This window comes from Notothenia coriiceps, unplaced genomic scaffold (genome assembly GCF_000735185.1).
Source record: "Notothenia coriiceps isolate Sejong01 unplaced genomic scaffold, NC01 NC01_scaffold00012899, whole genome shotgun sequence".
Classification (NCBI taxonomy): domain Eukaryota; kingdom Metazoa; phylum Chordata; class Actinopteri; order Perciformes; family Nototheniidae; genus Notothenia; species Notothenia coriiceps.
In genome coordinates, this window is record NW_011345600.1 from 184,505 (window position 1) to 201,794 (window position 17,290).

Sequence of the window (17,290 nt, forward strand, 5' to 3'; positions counted from 1 at the left end):
TCGAGCGGTCTCGTGTGAAGGGACACGTTTATTGAGCTGTGTGAACGGAAGACTTTCGAATTTGGTTGATTTGCGTTCCCGTGTAAATGGGGTCTAAAAAGAGACTCTGCAAACTTGTTTGGGATTTTGACAATAACAATTCTTGCATCTATTACTTTAGTCTTGTGTGTAGTTCATGGCTTAAATATCTCTTTTGTTGATCTCTTCATAAGCTCTGTCATTCAGATTAGTTTTGTCTGTACACGCATCTTCCTAATGTCACGCAGAAACCTGACTCAGCTGAAGTCTGACTGTATTTCATCATACTCACTTTTATATCTTCCTCTCTGTTGTCCAGTGTTTGAGGAGCCTGAAGATCCCAGTAATCGCTCCTTCTTCTCCGAGATCATATCCTCAATCTCAGATGTAAAGTTCAGCCACAATGGACGCTACATGATGACCCGAGACTACTTGTCCGTAAAGATTTGGGATCTGAACATGGAGAGCAGGCCAGTGGAGACCTACCAGGTGAGAGGGACAAACACATAAACAGTAACGTATTAGTTTAGTAATGTATCTACTCGGTAACTTTGTCTTTTGTTAGTAATATTGTAACTGACAACATTTCGTTTTTTTGCGATGCACAGCTAATGTTTTTACCACAAAGGTTCATTTGAAGCAGCTACATGCATCACACCACTTGATTTGAAGCAAAAGAAAATGTCACTTCTCTGAATTTACCTGGGCTTGTAACCTCAAAAATGAAATAGGAAAAATGTTCAGTTTTTTTCAAACAAAGATTCCACTAAGGTAGAATTTATATAATGTTGTCAGTGTTTATTTTTACTCTTTCTTAACCCTTAGATGTACGAGTGACTGGACTCTTCCTTAAGTGTTATTATGAAAAATCATTTGTATAATATTTAGTATTATATTTGGGTTCACACTAGGAATCATTTATATTAAATGTTTCACTATTTATTAGGGATGCACCGAATATTCGGCCGCCGAAAATGGTTAAAAAGGCCCTTTCGGCGGAAAGGGTTCTAGCACCGAAAAAATATCACCGAATGTCAGAGAACAGGGTTACGTTGGTAAGCTAACGTGTTGTTGTGATGACGTAATCAAAACGCGGCGACAAGCACGGCGCGCGACCATGCTCGCGGCTGGCTCACAGCCAACATGTCTGCCGCTTGGAGATATTTAAAAATATCAGAGAAAGAGGCGCGGATTGCGATTTGTAAAACGTGTTCAGCTGACATTTCTCGAGGGGGTGTAACTGCAAAGACTTTCTCCACTTCGGGATTACTCCACCACTTGAAATCAAAACACCCGGACAAATATGCGGAGTAAGATCAAATCACAAGCACTGACAGCGGGAGACTGTTCAGCGCTGCCTCTCATGTGCTTGATGAGAAGAGGAACAGACTTATGGCTGATAAAGCAGAGAAGCTACTGTTCATTAAAAAGAACCTCCCACTTTTCCTTAATAAGTAGACAAGGCTGGCTTATCATAAGCTTATCTAGTTCTACATGTCTACTCTATACCCACTTTCCTGAACAATTTTCATTGCGGAGTTATAATTCACCATTCAGGTTATCATTAAGTGGGAAATGACAGCAGGCACAGTGTGTCAATTATATTGTACTTTCGGTATCTAAATTATACCAATGTGTTTACATTGGGCTCATTGGAGGACCAGACCACCTTTATTTGCAGATTCTGAGAAATGTAATTTAATTGTAATGATTAAGTATAATAATAATAGATTTAATTGTTGAGCGCTTTACAGGTGCTCAAAGACGCTTGATTGTGCATTTGGTATCCAGTTCACTTTAATGTATCTTGTATTTACAAGTTGTACTTTACTTTGCTTATGACGGACAGAGCTTATTACAGATTCTTGAAATCAATTGTAATTTCATTTGGTTAAATAGTTTACATTCATGTGTGATTTATCCCAGTTTGCACATTTGTAGTCATGCAGCACTTATAGGTGCACTTGTTGTGTTCGAAGCCTGGGCTGCTACAGCTCCTTATTTACACTTATTTTTGGTTTGTAGGGCCTCCTGGCCTAGATGGTTTTATGCAGTTTTAAAGCACCTTGGCTTTGTCTTCGAATGCACTTTGTTGGTAGTTATCCTCAGAGAGAAAAGAAAATGCACTTGACTCTGGAATTAATGTTACTGGTATGCATCCAAAAAGTGCTGAGATAAATGTTTTTTGGTACCCGATATAGTGATTATTATTAAGTTAAGTTTTGCCATAAATATTTATTGTTTCATATTCAAGGCAGGCCTGAACAACATTTGGTAAAAAATGTAAAACATTATATATATAGTACATTATATTTCTAATAAGTCATTTTCGGCATTCGGTTTTCGCCAACCTTTCCTATTTTCGGTACTCGGTTGTCGGCCGAAGAATTTTCCCATTCGTGCCACCCCAATCACATCATTTATGCGTATCAAGACGTGTTCTATAGCATATTGAACATATTGAATGCAAAGATCTCGCTATTCTGAGACACCTCACAGTATTCGCGTTCCCTTTTTCAAACTCATCTCTCTTTCTCTGTCTAGTCACTAGCTCTCCCCCCCCCCCCCCCCCCCCCTCATCAATCCATGCCGGTTGATCAAGTTTGATAGTCCTACACCCCCCCCTAACCTTCCCTTATATTGCAAAGCAATTTTGAGTCCTTGAAAAGCCCTATAAAAATCAAATTTATTATTATACTGACAGGTATCAGATCTTGCTGTGTAAAATAATCTTCCTGAGAGGTGTCACTTGTGATGTAGTCTGTGTGGTCAACAGTGAATGTATTCCTGACAGCAACAGGTGATAAGAATCAAAGGTTCCCATAGGATCACATAGAAAATGCATGCGGGTCATTTTTTACCCACTTATGGAAGCTTGGGGTAGTAATTAGTGTTGATTTAATTGACTAAAACTATGACGAAATATGTTCGTCAACGACCTTTTTTTCCATGACTAAAACGAGACGGCACACGACGGCAGTAAACAATAACTAACGAAATCATCATGCAATATTGTTGACGAAAAGTGACGAGACGAAAAAAGAAAAAAGCGAGTGCATTGTTTCATCAGAAGGGAAGCAATGTGGCCAATACGTCAGCTAGTAAAAACACCACAAACCTGACCAGATACTCTCTGCAAAGCTGCTTTCTTAATCATTCAACCTGTGTTTTTCATCAAATAAGGACAAGATATAATCTTATTGTGAAATACATTTGACTAAAATGACAAATTATTGGTTTTGGCTAGACTAGTTTGACTGAAATGTTCTATATAATCTGATGACTAAAAAAGACTTAACATTTTTCATTGACTAAAAGTAGACTAAAATAATTAGTTTTCTTTGACTAAAATATGACTAAAATGCTCAGGCTTTTAGTCGACTAAAACTTGACTAAATAAAAACAGGATGAAGGTGACTAAATATGACTAAAACTAAAAAGGAAATGTATCTCAGGACTAAAACTAAATTAAAAAATAGCTGACGAAATTAACACTAGTAGTAATACAACATTTACAATTACAATTTCTTAAGATGTACATTTAAAATGTGAATGGCATGATATCCAAAACATGTTTTTTGAGGAATAGCTAGAATATGAAATGATAAGAAAATGTAATTACAAAGATACTTCAAGAATACCACCCCACCGGGTCAAAAAAGACCCACTTATGCATTTAAAGGTTAACAATGGCCACGCCTTATCTTACCTTGTAAATCCATAATGTGGCCACACTGGGGCACTGTAAATACATGGTTTTGCTTTGCACTAATGTGTGTACACTACTAACTCTGTATGTGTCAGTCTTTAAATAGCGCCTTCACACCTGCCTTTGCTTATTGCAGGTTCATGAGTACCTGAGGAGCAAGCTGTGCTCGCTGTACGAGAACGACTGCATCTTTGACAAGTTTGAGTGCTGCTGGAATGGCAATGACAGGTGAGTACATGCGGGAGGCAAAGAAAATGCAATAAAATAAAATGTTTTTTGTTTACTCTGTTGATGCTGCTTATCTATGTTTTAGAATAGGATTTTATTTTATTGAGGGTGCCTACAAATGACAGCAAAGCTCTTTTTAGCATCGTAATGTAATAAAATATATATATTCTATATTTAATATTAGACTTTGAACAAATATTGGGCCGTCTGATTCGAATATAGCACTAGCCCACATTGGGAATTATATTCATTGTGCAGCCATACCAGCTGCTTGCCAATGCATTTCTGTTCAGAAGTACTAAGTTATGGACAATATTCTAGCATTACTTGTGTGAAAGGCTCACGTACCTTTCTCCTTCCCCCCCCCCCCCCCCTCAGTGTGGTGATGACCGGCTCATACAACAACTTCTTCCGGATGTTCGACCGCGGCCAGAGGCGGGACGTAACTCTGGAGGCGTCCCGAGAAAACAGCAAGCCCATGCAGGTCCTAAAGCCCCGCAAAGTGTGTGCGGGCGGCAAGCGCAAGAAGGACGAAATCAGCGTGGACAGTTTGGACTTCAACAAGAAGATCCTCCACACCGCCTGGCACCCCCAGGACAACATCATCGCCGTGGCGACGACCAACAACCTCTACATATTCCAGGACAAAGTGAACTAACGCCGCGGTGAGTTTACCTGAGATCTGGCGCGGGGGGACGTCCCGTTGCATCAGCCTCGCAAACCTCACCCAGGGGTGATCTGCGGTAACGCCCGACAACCAGCATCCCTGTCCGTCGCTACTGGGTGACAAGACTTTGCCACTTTGTTCTAGATGTGGACAGAGGAAGCCTCGCTCTTGCCCATCATCAGCCTGTCTGTGGCAGAGTAACACCTGCCTTGTTGTTTAAGTGATGTTGTGCCAATTTTTTTCTTTGCCCTATTTTGGTATGGCTTTATTTTTTTTGCCAGCCCGTCTGCCCTTTTTCTTCCCCGGGGGTAACATGGGTACACGTTTAATTTCCTTAAAAAAATCAGAATACACTTATTTTTATAACTTTCCCCTGCCAATGGCTCTGTGGTAAAAACACACTTATTTAGTAATTCCCCTTATTGTCCTGTGCCATTGTAGTGTTTATTTTTCTAAGAAAAATTTGCCAGTCTTTTTTTTTGTGTGTATACACATTTTTATTAATTCAACCATTAGACTGCCATAGTATTCTTCACAAACCTGGTTCATTCAACCTTACATACCCAACAGTCACAAATGTATGCTCACAGTTTCCTTGCAGGACAGCAACACCTCAGTGCTCGCCTCCAGGAGTTTAAGGATTGTTTCACAGATGTAAAGCCCGGCCAGTTGCTGTGCCTCGGGCTAAAATAAGTCCAGACTACAAAATAGGTTCTTTTTTTTGATTGGCTCTGTCTTTCGTGCATCGGTTCCTCTTCCTCCTTTTGTTTGTGTTGGACAAGGTATAAGAGATAGCCTATTAACAAATAATTATTATGACTGTCATATTTATATTAAAAAAAGTTAAAATGTCACCAGATTTGTTCCGTCCTATTTTGTGAAATGAAGCTGGACCTTACACATCTTTTCGAGTGATCTTTAAGTATTGTCTTCCCGTGGTGTACCACAGCTCCGAAGCAGTACTTCACAACAGGGAAAAACCTTTTTTTGATTTGACACTGGACTCTTGCTGCACCAACTAAAGTACTTGGATGTGTTGTCGGTTTAAAAGAAAACATTATTTGAGGCATTACGTCACTTAAAGTGTTTGTTTAAAACTACTGCAGACATTATTACTGCTACTGTAATGTGATGGTACAAAAACTGCACCAGGACTTGCAGCTGTTGTCTCCACACGTATTTAAAATGTGGACAGTTTAATTAAATTGATGCCTCTAGTAATGTATAACTACAGTTTTAATCTATGACGGTGAAGATAATAAAGGAACTACTTTTTGCACCCTTGTGATTGCCTGATCGTTGATGAGATCTCATCAGTACTGTGTTCTTTTTAAATGTGTTATCCATGTTGTCCATTTTTTTATTTTTAAAAAAAAAAATGTTCTACATCATTTAAAAGGTATCTTAGATATATGCTTTCAGTACATAACAAAAGAAAAGCTAGGTTTCCTGTTAAGAACAACCACTGCTGTGTAGTGATTCTCCATTTTTGTTTCTGCTGGTTATAAATCATTGCAAATGTGGAGCCCCTTGCATTCTAGGTGTCCCTGATCTGAGTGATAGACATAATAAAGACACCCCACCATTGTAGATTCACTGTAATCAGCTGATGTGGTGTCAGATTGGCATGTGTTTTGCACGTGGGTGCTCACCACCTGCACCGGAACACATCAATCACCACATGTCGTGTTTGAAATGTATTCTTCTGCTTAGTTATCGATACTTATAGCTCATGCATGCCGTGTACCGGGTGTGTTTTTCCTGCTCGTCGTTATGTAATTCCACTCTCCGCTGCCTCTTTTGTTATAAGCGGGACAGCGTGACGTCATCATCTAGCTCGGGGAAGGGTCTGAGCGGCTCGCGCGGCTGCTGCTGCCTCCAGTCCAGCGCACGGGCGACAAAACAAACAGCGGCGGTGCGTTAGCTTAGCTAGCTGCGCTCTGAAAAACGGAATAGACCTCTTGGTTTAAATATACTATTGCATGTGTGAGTGTGTACAGATAAGATAGTGCACGTTGAAGCACTGACTTGAACATTTTTATGAATCTCGCCCTGCTCGCTAGGCACCATGTCAGACGCTGCTAACGCTACTTCTACAGACAACAACGGAGACTCCGGGCTAAACGGTGAGCAAAATGTTACCAAATTACTGGACTGTAAACGCCTGTCAGTGTGTTTACTCTACAAATAACGAGTCAATATAAATTAATGTGTGTTTATAATACGTTTGTTGAAAGTTTTTAATCGTTAAAGATAGTTTTTTCTGCCCTTTTATCCTTTTTTCTTCGTGTACATTGAAGGGGAGACGTGGAACGCAATGTTCAGTGTGTTTATGAAAGTGAGGGAACCAATAGCGTTGAGACACGCTTGACTGATGTGTTGCTAAGCCAATCAGCGATTCACTCGGAAGGCTGAAGGCGGGTTTAAGCTTTGTCAACAAGGCGAGATGGAAGAAGTCAGAACCATGGATGGTCAGAACAGGCAAAAACTGGGATGGACATACATTAAGACCATTTACACGAAGTGGCTGTACTATACAGTCCGTAATATCGTTAGAAGCAACATAAATCTGCGTGAAAGTTACTCGTTTGGACATTTTATTTGAAAAAACTAATAAGGGATTTCTTAATCAATTTCTACATACATTTCCATTAACAAAAATGCGTTCACTTCATCTTTTACAAGTGTGTGGAAATGTCTCACCTGAACAGTTGTTGGGATCAACTACATGCATGAACTAGGCTTGCATAAGCCATTAGAGACGTAAACAAAGGCATGTTTATGAGCCTGTCGCACTGACTCAGGGGCTTAACGTTGCTTTGAGAGCTGCCATGGTTAAAGTTTTACCACACTATGGGGGGTCGTGACTTGGCATGCTATTTATGGCCACAGTGACAAGAGGACGGACGTTTTGGACGTGAGGAAAGGAAGGGAAAGTGTTACAGCACTGCACTGTGGGAACATGGAGGCTGCTTGATTCAGAGCCACACTGTAATGGGCAGGACTCAAACTTTTCCAGCCACTTTATGTATTTCAAGAGACACACACGTTATTATTTTCTTAGGATCGGATAGCCAGTGATGGAAAGTTGTTGTTGGACGAGATGGAACGTTTTTTTAAATTATTATGTTCAACTTTGGTTTGCAGACTTTTTAGACGACTTCAACTTTAGTTATAAATACTTTGTCTGCATTTTATGCCAATTAAAGGAAAAGGACTGGACAAATCCTACAAATATTACACAATGTTCAGACATATTTATTGTGGTATAGGGCTCCATAATCCCTTTGCTATCACAACATTTACCCAGCACTATTGTTGATTAACTTACTTTGACGTTTGATTTAAAGACGTACATATTACATCTGACTGTGACAGAATAACTTATAATAACTTAGGAGTGCAGCAATATGTTGGTACTGAGGTTAATGTGTTATTTTAAAAATGTATATCTTAATAATAGACATATGATAGTATTGTGAAAATACTCCATTGCATGTTAAGCATATATTCTTCACTCATATTATGTGTGATTATTTTTGCTAAAAAGTGACAATAAACAAAGTTGAAGATGAATGTCTAAATATTTTTGTAATAATATTATTATAGTGAATTGTTCTGGCATTGATATACTTGTAACGATCTGATATCATGTCTGCAATATTATGAAATTGTTTTGGTGGCATTGTTGCACCAGATATGAGACTGTACAGAACATGTTTCGGGACAATAAGACCTTGCAGTGATTAGATTCAGAGCCAGCAGTGTGCTCTGTGTTATCTGAGACTTATGTTATTTCTGGCGTTTCCTGGAGCTCTCACACTACAGTCATTTTTATTTCATTCCTGGGATCTTCAGGCATCCTCTGACCCTCCACCCTCCTGTCCGAGCCTCAGAATCAGTAACTCAAAGAGGTCTCACCCCGTCTGCCCCCTTTTAAACCCGGCCAACAGCTGACGGCTGCTCTGTAACCAGAATATTCTGAAGCTTTCGCTCATGGCCGTGTGGTTTTAGTCCCTGGAGCGTGGACAATGGGCTGTCGCCGGCAGCTTGGCTTGCTGTCCGGTGATGTGTAATCCGCAGTGAGAGCAAGTGCTGAGTCGGGGTCAGTTCCAGGGGGGAGGGTTGCACATTAGGGTAGCGGGTATAACTGGCCTAATGCCTGAAATGTTTAAAAATGGAGTCCACTGAAATCCCCTGTTAACACAGTGTTTAAAGAAGGCCTTCATCTTCATTTGAGTGAGGAAATCAGAATATCTTATTTATCCTCATGGAAATTGGGTTTCCTTGCTTCATTTTAGAATTAAATAAAAAAAATAAGAGAATATTTCTATAAACATAAGAAGTAAAGTATCACATAGCTAAACTAAAATAGCACATAATATTTAAATAAACATAAGGGAAGGAACATGTCCAATATTTATATAAACATAAGAAATTAAATGAAAAATGTGCAATTCAAAGTCAAATAAAATAGAAAGAAATCATATTTAAAGAAATAAGATGCTAAAGCTAAATTGTGCAACACATTTTTTGTACAAGTATTTATATAAACATAATACATTAGTAAAGTAAATTGAGTAAAAAAAGATCTGATGACATTTTATTAGGATATATAAACATGAGAAGTTAAAGTGAAATATAAAATAATAATAAAGATATATTATTTAACAAACATAAAGGGAAAGTAAAAGTGTGCACATAGGAGGCGTGTGGTGTAGTGGGTTGTCCGTTGGTGTTGGGATCAGGGGGTCATATGTTCAAACCCCACTGCAGTCAGCATGTCGTTGTGTCCCTGAGACACTTCACCCCAAATTGCTCCTGTGGGGATTGCCCACAGTATTGAGTATGTAAGTCGCTTTGGATAAAAGCATCTAACAAGTGACATGACATGTAATGTAATGAGGAGAAAGTGTCTTTAAAAGCTGCACAAAAGGAATCTTAGGAACGTTTCTCCCTGTTTCCAAAGTGTGTTAACCCCCCTCTGACGTGCCGGCCCCTCCAGGCTGGAGCTCACGTACCAGCAGGCCGGGCGTCATATATCACGATGTCTACAACACTCCTCATACAGTACAGCAGGCCGTTACCTCCGTCACACAGAAAGAGATTTAGTCTTGAACTCGTCTCACTGACAGGATCAGGATGTCTGCCTTGTTCTCAGCTTAGGACCAGGAAATCATTTTGACATATTTGGTCTCTTTCTGATCCCCCTATTTCTCGTTGGCTTAAGAGACTTACTTTACTACTCCTGGCTGTAACGCCACTGTTAAAAAGCAAACAATGTTATGTCCAATATTTGACTGCTACTCCACTTACGTTCCACTTCCACTTCCACTTATGTTCCACTTCCACTTCCTTATGTTTTAGATTTTGATTCTGAGTGCTGATAGATATTGTGACATGTCATAGTCGGTGCAATTATATCATTTATTATGTTTGCAAATCCATTTATCTCATGGTTCTGACTAAAACGATGTGTTCTCTCACTGCTATATTGAGACACAATGTAGGTAAAGAATAAATGAATTACAGAGCCCGGGGAGGGTTTCAAGAAGAGATTCAAGTGGTACATTAATGAGAAGATACACATTAAGGATTGTTGGCACCGGGGTTGTGTCTAAACCGGGAAACAGGGACGCTGCTCCCTCTTACTTTTGGTGTGTTTCCTCATACCAAAATATAGATTTTCCCTGTAAAATGTAAAAGTAATGCCAGAAAACAAAACGTTTGTTTGTCAAAAACTGTATAATTACTCCAGAAAAAATGCCGTCAGACAGCTTTGTTTTTACAGAGCTCCGACGTATCTAATATATTTATAATGTATATATAATGTACTCCATCATCTCCATAACAAACATAAAGTAAGAATCTCTCACGAAAATATACAATAAAATACAAATATTGTTGTAAACATACTAATTTAAAGGAAAAGGATGAAAATCAAAGTCCAAAATATATTGTTTGAAAACAATGTTTAGAACCTTCTTGCTTGCGTGCTTGAATTTATTTGTCAAATCTTCTGACGTACACGATGCGATACACCACAGTGAGAAAGGACGTAGTTAAACGATGCTTCCAACTTGCTTTCTTGTGATTCGTGGCCAGTGTCAGTAAATATCCGGCTCCTCGGGGCATATCAGATGCTGCCCCGAGGAGCATCTGGTGCTCTGAGCAGGAAATTGGCGTATTCGTTTATTGACACGACTTCACGCTAGATCCTTCTTATGAGCTGACCCTGACACTTGGATCCCGGCATGTGACTAATGTTTATTTATATACGCAAAGTCACAAAGTCTTGCAGTTTCATTTCATTTTCAGATGAAGCAATACTTTTGTAAGATCTTTGCAAGTACACATTTAGGTTTTACTTTATTTAATAATGGTTCTCTCCCAAAATAGAAAAAAAGAGAAAACAACCCAGGAATGTAATTAATTTAGTGTTTACATTTTTTTATTAATAACAAAAATATGAAACATTCGCAGCAAGGACAGAGGTGGGATAAAAACTGTGTCTGTTGTCTCTCCTCAGGGTCCTGGGTGGAGTTGGAGATGAACAGAGGCTCAGCGGGGGCCCCCCAGCCCTCGTCCCCAGACATCGTGGCTCCCAGCCTGCTGCCCCCCCCTCAGGTGGAGGAAGAGGAGGCCATGGTGGGGGGGCTGGAGCACGTCCCATCCTCGTCCTCCATCCACAAGGGAGACATGGAGAAGATCCTCCTGGACGCCCAGCACGAGTCCAGCCGCAGCAACTCCTCCTGCGACAGGTTAGTGTTATGGCGCATTTCCACTACAGCGCGGTTTAAGCGTGCCGTGCCCGGCCCGTTTTTGGTTGCGTTTCCACTTGGCGTAGTTCCGGTGTTGCAGTATAAGTTGAGTCATGACAACTGGCGACATTCTATTATTTTCGTCATAGGAATCCGGGGCGGGTACATTGAGGACCCATTGTTGACTTACCAGGAAAGAAACATCGTTTGTCGTTTACGTTCATCTTTTGCTATATCTGCCTTCCTAAGATCACTTTGCTGCACATTCAGTACTCGTATGTGAGGTTGTGGGTGAGAGGCCGATATCGTGACGCTTACAGGGAGGTATCGAACATTACAAAGTAGGTGACTGTGTGGATGCTGTTCAAAACATTGCAAACTCAATCTAAAATCATTTAAAGATTATTATTTGTGTCCGAACTTTCAAATTTGTTCTCGTTCTTAATGTGATGTATAGTAGCTTTGATAAGGGCTGTCCATAAAAAAAACTTCAGCAGCCTAAAAAGTAAAGACACAAGTTGTTTATCTCACCAGCCCGAAGGCTGCATCGAGATGACTGGATCAGTCTGACCAAACTTGTGATCAGCTCCGATTCAAAATTGTGATATCAATTATGTAGGCTAACCTCCCAAGGGAGACGTTTATTTTAGAAATACCTGTTCCGCTCTCATCACATAACAAGACTCTACAATTGTGCAGGAAAACAATTACAATAAAGAGAGCATGAGAACAACTAACCCGTCTGATGCATGGGAATNGTGTTTTACTTTTAGGCTGTCTGAAGGTATGGACAGCTATCAAAGCTACTATACATCACATTAAGAACGATGAACAAATGAAAGTCGGACACAAATATATAATTTAAATGATTTATTGAAGTTTGCAATGTTTTGAACAGGCATCCACACAGTCACCTACTTTGTAATGTTCGATACCTCCCTGTAAGCGTCACGATATCGGCCTCTCACCCACAACCTCACATACGAGTACTGAATGCGCAGCAAAGTGATCTTAGGAAGGCAGATATAGCAAAAGATGAACGTAAACGACAAACGATGTTTCTTTCCTGGTAAGTCAACAATGGGTCCTCAATGTACCCGCCCCGGATTCCTATGACGAAAATAATAGAATGTCGCCAGTTGTCATGACTCAACTTATACTGCAACACCGGCTAGCGGGTACTTTTTCACAGTTTTCTGGCTCTCCAAAATCGAGGTTCTTTCCGGGCCAACAACCGGGCTGAGTATGCTAAACTAGTGAGAGAATCGCTGGCAACTACAAAAAAATGAACATATTTGACCATGATTTAATTTTAATACACGTTTCAAAATGATGCCGAAGTAACAACATACTGATACCGGTTAGTAAAAACCATGAATTAATGCTTTGGCAAGTCTGCAGACAGACGGCAGGCGGAAAACCTTTTAAAATGCGTGTTTTCTGAATGGAGCTTGGCTAAGCTAACGCAGTATGCTCCGACCGTCCACTCACAACAACGGCCTAAACAGACATAAATAAACCAGCGACTGTATTCGCCATGACACAGACACGCCTACACTGCGTTACTATAGATACTACCCCAGTTCCTAAACTGTAATGGAAACGCAGCATAAAGTGAGCCTGGCCTACCAAGGCCTAACGAGGCCTAGCCATACCGTACTAAGCCGAGCGAGGCCCTGCAGTGGAAAAGCGCCATTAGAGGGGAACAATACAGATGTTACACTGCATTGTCTCATTTGTTTACTCCCGTAACATAGTGACATCACTATGTAACACTCGCGCCTCTATTGTCTAGGGCTCCAACACATTGTAAATGATAGGCTATATCTCCAAGTGGTTGACCAATCACAACAGAGCCGGGCCAGCCAGTGGACCAATCAGAGCAGACTGGGCTCTGGTTTCAGACAGAGGGTGAAAAGAGGTGCTGTTGATAAATCAATTTAGTTAAAACTCCAAGTGGTCTTAAAATGTATGGAAAGGGTCTTAAAAAAGGTTTTACATTTGACTTCAGGATTCCTGCATATACCCTGCAATAATAAAACAAATGTATTCATTTAAAAAACCCTAAACTGCATAACTATGGTAGAAAAAAGGTACTTATGTTGATTAAAAGTCAATGTAGTATAATATTCTTTCTTTAACGGCTATACTCATGAAAAACAGGCTTTACTACTTCCTTATCTTCTTGTTATTGAATGTGGATGAGAGCACAGGAATTTGCTCATGCTTGAGGAATTTGAAGAAAGTCATGAGTTGTGGGGTTATACGACTCCGTGTTCATAGGGGCCGAAGATATGGGGCACGTGGTGGAGATGCTTCCTGTCCCTCATGACTCCTTCAACAGTTACATCTGAACCTAAAGCCAAAATAAAATCACTTCCACGCTGTGAGATTATTACCCTGCATTCAATATAAAAACGTTCCTTTTTTCTTTGAACTTCAGTGTCTTCTTCCAGCGGGAAACAGAGCAGAGTTTATGTGTGTGTGAAGGAAAGTAAAATCCAAGGCTATTCAAATTGATCCAATCTGGTCCTTTTACAACAGTTCGGGTCTTTTATTGTGAAAAATTAGATGCAATTAAATGGATACTTAGAGGAAAACTACTTAAATATAACTTGTTGATCAGATGCTTTCACCATTTCCCCCCTTTTCATCTGTCACTGTGAAAAGTGCAGTGTTGGAAGAAGTACTCAGATTTTAGACTTATCAAACTGTACTTATACTTACACAAAATTGTATAAATGCTGTCTTACAATTATCATTCCTGCATTCAAACCCTTTTTTAACTACCAAAAGTAAGCTAGGAGTAGTCCTTAAACATAATGGTCTATTTCAGATACTTTATATAATTACTAGATTATGGTTATTGATGTATTAATGTTTGTCAGCTATCTCAGTCTATCTACAGCTAATTTTACTTACTTTATACTCTGCTCCAGGATATTTGAACGTAACATTTTATGTCAACGTTTCTTTTTTTTATTGATTTATATTTGTATTCTCTATTAGCTAATAATTTCAATCTGTAACTAAAGCTATGGAATAAGTGTAAAGGAGTAAAAAGATAACATTGGCTTCTAAAATGTCATGGAGTAGAAGTGTAAAGTAGCATAACATTCAATAACATATAGTTAAAGTACAAAAAAGGGGGGCCTCCACTACTGGGAAATTGAAAAAAGAGAGACATATACTATTGGTCGCTTTGAAACCCCCTAACTTTCATTAATATTCCAGTTGTAAATCATTCAATCATCAGTGGGCTTCTCTTTCGTCGAGTCAGCTTTGACAGCTGCCTAAGAGCTGATTCAACTTCTCAAATTAAAAACCTTAATGCAGCATGCCTCCCATTTTCGAAGGCACGTTAGAAACATCCTGACCCTTCGACCTCCGGCCACATCCCAGAGCCTGTGTGTTATCTTCCTTCGATAAAAAGAGCTTATCAGAGGCAGCTGCCAGTGAGTCACCTGAGGATGTTTGAGAGGGGAACGCTGTGTCAACAACACGCTGATCTGGAACAAGCTGCGACACAAACATCAGCGTGGCACAATTTGAACACAACAGGGTGTCACATTACACAGATTGAATTAGGGAAATGTCCTGCCATGAAACACAATCACCTGAGAGTGCAGGAGCAGCAGGACTTAATGCTGTGTAACACATCACACACTGTTCTAATCAGGGAGTTGTGATGTCAAGCCTTCTCACACAGAATCTTAAAGATGGAATATGTGTTGAATGCCTATGTGAAGCACTTTGAATTGCCTCTGTGTCTTAAAATGTGCAAAACAAATAAACTAACCTTGAACCTTAAAGGGGCAGCTACATCACTTTTTAAGTTTATCTTATATTTGTATGTGTTCTTACATTTTTTTAATTTCTCATATTTCATTCTAAAGTGGACCAACCGTCACCAGACCCAATTCCCACGGGATACATGAAGTCCTCTGGTTCTGATTGACTTCCACCTCAAGGAGTACTGAGCTCACCTCTAACTAGTTCTCTGATCTGTGTTTTTCCGCAGCCCCCCGCGGCCCCACAGTCCTCAGGATGACGGACAGATCATCTTTGACGTGGACGTGAGCGGCAGAAGAGACAGCCTGGTAAGAGCTCCTTCCCTTCCTCAGGTTCTTCCATCAGTCTGTTGTCATGGCAACATCAACCACCGGCCCCGAGGTGCACAAGCTATCTGCCATAAGTTTCCATGGAGATAGCTGCCGCGCCCAAAGTGGATTCCTGCTTTCCTTTTTACAGTGTTGTCAGTGTTGTCACCATTACTGGACTTAAAACATGCATAAATATACACAACATGCCATATTTGTATTTTAATAAGTGTGTGTGTGTGTGTCTCTGTCTCTGTCTCTGTCTCTGTAGTCAGAAGAGGACCCCCTGGAGAAGGAGAGGGACCTGGACATCCTGATGAAGGACGCAGACTGGGTCGCTGATTGGTCCAGTCGACCGGAAAACATTCCCCCCAAGTAAGTCTCTACTCTGCAACGTGATGTTTCCATGGCAACTGAACACACACAGCTGACTGTTTGTCCAGAGGAGGCGGTTAGTCGTTACAGCGATTAATACGGTCTGAAGCACAGATAAAACAGCAGCTGTCAGAGGCTGTGAATAAACCTCTGATGCTGACGACGTGTCAAGAGTTGATTGTTAACCGAAAGTTTAGCATTTTCCCAGAATCCTCAGCGCTGTGTCTAAAGCGACTTTGGTGTTTGCAGGGAGTTTCATTTCCGTCACCCTCGACGCTCCGTAACTCTCAGCATGAGGAAGACGGGGGCCATGAAGAAAGGAGGAATGTTCTCCGCAGACTTCCTGAAAGTCTTCATCCCCTCGCTGCTGCTATCACACATCCTCGCTCTGGGGCTGGGGTGAGAGACACACACACACATCACCTTTTCCCCCATATTCAGTGGCATAAATCACCAGTAGGGGGAGCTGTTTATCTGTGTGTGAAGTGTCAGAGCACCTGCTGTCTCACAGTGAGCTGCTCCAGATTACACATGTTATAATCACCCTAAATCAGATAATGTCCCAGCAGTGATGCCTTCAGGCTCTCCTCCTACGAGACGCTGAATGAGAGTCATCAACTAACCTGTCATCCTCACAACGTCTCTGTTGGCCAATCTATTCTGTTACATATCAGCTGTGGTGCTTCTCTATGAACTGTTCATGAGGGTGCTTAGGATAATGGATATCTGTCATAATCCTCCTTCATACACCAAACTAGTATTACAAAGGCACCTCATGTGATTTAGAAAGGAGTATGCTGGACCTTTTTAAAGCAAATCAAAGTTATATAACGTTAAATATCTGATATCTGATGTGTTTTATTGTAAGCACAAAAAACCCAGTCAAATTCCTTGTATGGGAATAGCATTCATCTTTATCCTGATGATTACAAATCAAATGTAAAAGTTAGATCTGTATGAACAAACATAAGTGTCATATTTTTTCATTACGTTTTCCACCCTTTTAAAAAAAATGGATGCTGTCTTGTTGTGCCTGCTTTAACAATAATTAAGTGGCACCCTCAGTGGCCTCGTAAAATATACATAACAGCATATTGATTTGAATTTCTATTGATCATTTTATGAAAATATACTCAACATTTGTGCTTAAAATGGATGGAAACTTGTCAATTGGGACTCTTTCCTAGCAGGAAAATGAATGGACTCTAAGCTGCTCTCCCCCCCCCTCCTTAGGGTCTACATCGGGAAGAAGCTGATCACCCCCCCCACCAGCTCCTTCTGAGGAGGGACAGAAGTTTAGTGCCTGAGGAGCGGCCATGAGATATTTCAGAAAGTGTTGCTGTCGTGAGAAGAACGTCCCGTCTCTTCTCACCTCTGTCCCGCCTGCTCCCCCCCCCCCTCGTCCCTGAGATGTGTTCTCAAGAGGAATGCA

At 40.5% G+C, this 17,290-nt stretch overlaps 2 protein-coding genes across 2 annotated transcripts; both read left to right on the forward strand.

Annotated features, from left to right (window-relative positions):
- Positions 1–240: 240 nt before the first annotated feature.
- LOC104947650 (serine/threonine-protein phosphatase 2A 55 kDa regulatory subunit B alpha isoform-like) lies at positions 241–5,899 on the forward strand. Its single transcript, XM_010773705.1, has 3 exons — positions 241–507; positions 3,864–3,955; positions 4,334–5,899. The coding sequence occupies exons 1-3, from the start codon at positions 256–258 to the stop codon at positions 4,611–4,613; spliced, it is 624 nt and encodes a 207-aa protein (XP_010772007.1). The 5' UTR covers positions 241–255; the 3' UTR covers positions 4,614–5,899.
- A 465-nt stretch (positions 5,900–6,364) lies between these two features.
- LOC104947651 (BCL2/adenovirus E1B 19 kDa protein-interacting protein 3-like) lies at positions 6,365–17,284 on the forward strand. The gene is made up of 6 exons (XM_010773707.1): positions 6,365–6,748; positions 11,152–11,383; positions 15,405–15,483; positions 15,755–15,858; positions 16,108–16,257; positions 17,092–17,284. Exons 1-6 carry the CDS (start codon positions 6,691–6,693, stop codon positions 17,138–17,140), a joined length of 672 nt encoding a protein of 223 aa, XP_010772009.1. The 5' UTR covers positions 6,365–6,690; the 3' UTR covers positions 17,141–17,284.
- The last annotated feature ends 6 nt before the right edge of the window (positions 17,285–17,290 follow it).

Coding starts and splice junctions, on each gene's coding strand:
- LOC104947650 (XM_010773705.1), top strand. CDS start 256: ATGTCACGCAGAAACCTGACTCAGCTGAAGTCTGACTGTATTTCATCA. Junction 508..3,863: donor GGCCAGTGGAGACCTACCAG/GTGAGAGGGACA, acceptor TGCTTATTGCAG/GTTCATGAGTACCTGAGGAG. Junction 3,956..4,333: donor TGCTGGAATGGCAATGACAG/GTGAGTACATGC, acceptor CCCCCCCCTCAG/TGTGGTGATGACCGGCTCAT.
- LOC104947651 (XM_010773707.1), top strand. CDS start 6,691: ATGTCAGACGCTGCTAACGCTACTTCTACAGACAACAACGGAGACTCC. Junction 6,749..11,151: donor CGGAGACTCCGGGCTAAACG/GTGAGCAAAATG, acceptor GTCTCTCCTCAG/GGTCCTGGGTGGAGTTGGAG. Junction 16,258..17,091: donor ATCCTCGCTCTGGGGCTGGG/GTGAGAGACACA, acceptor CCCCCTCCTTAG/GGTCTACATCGGGAAGAAGC.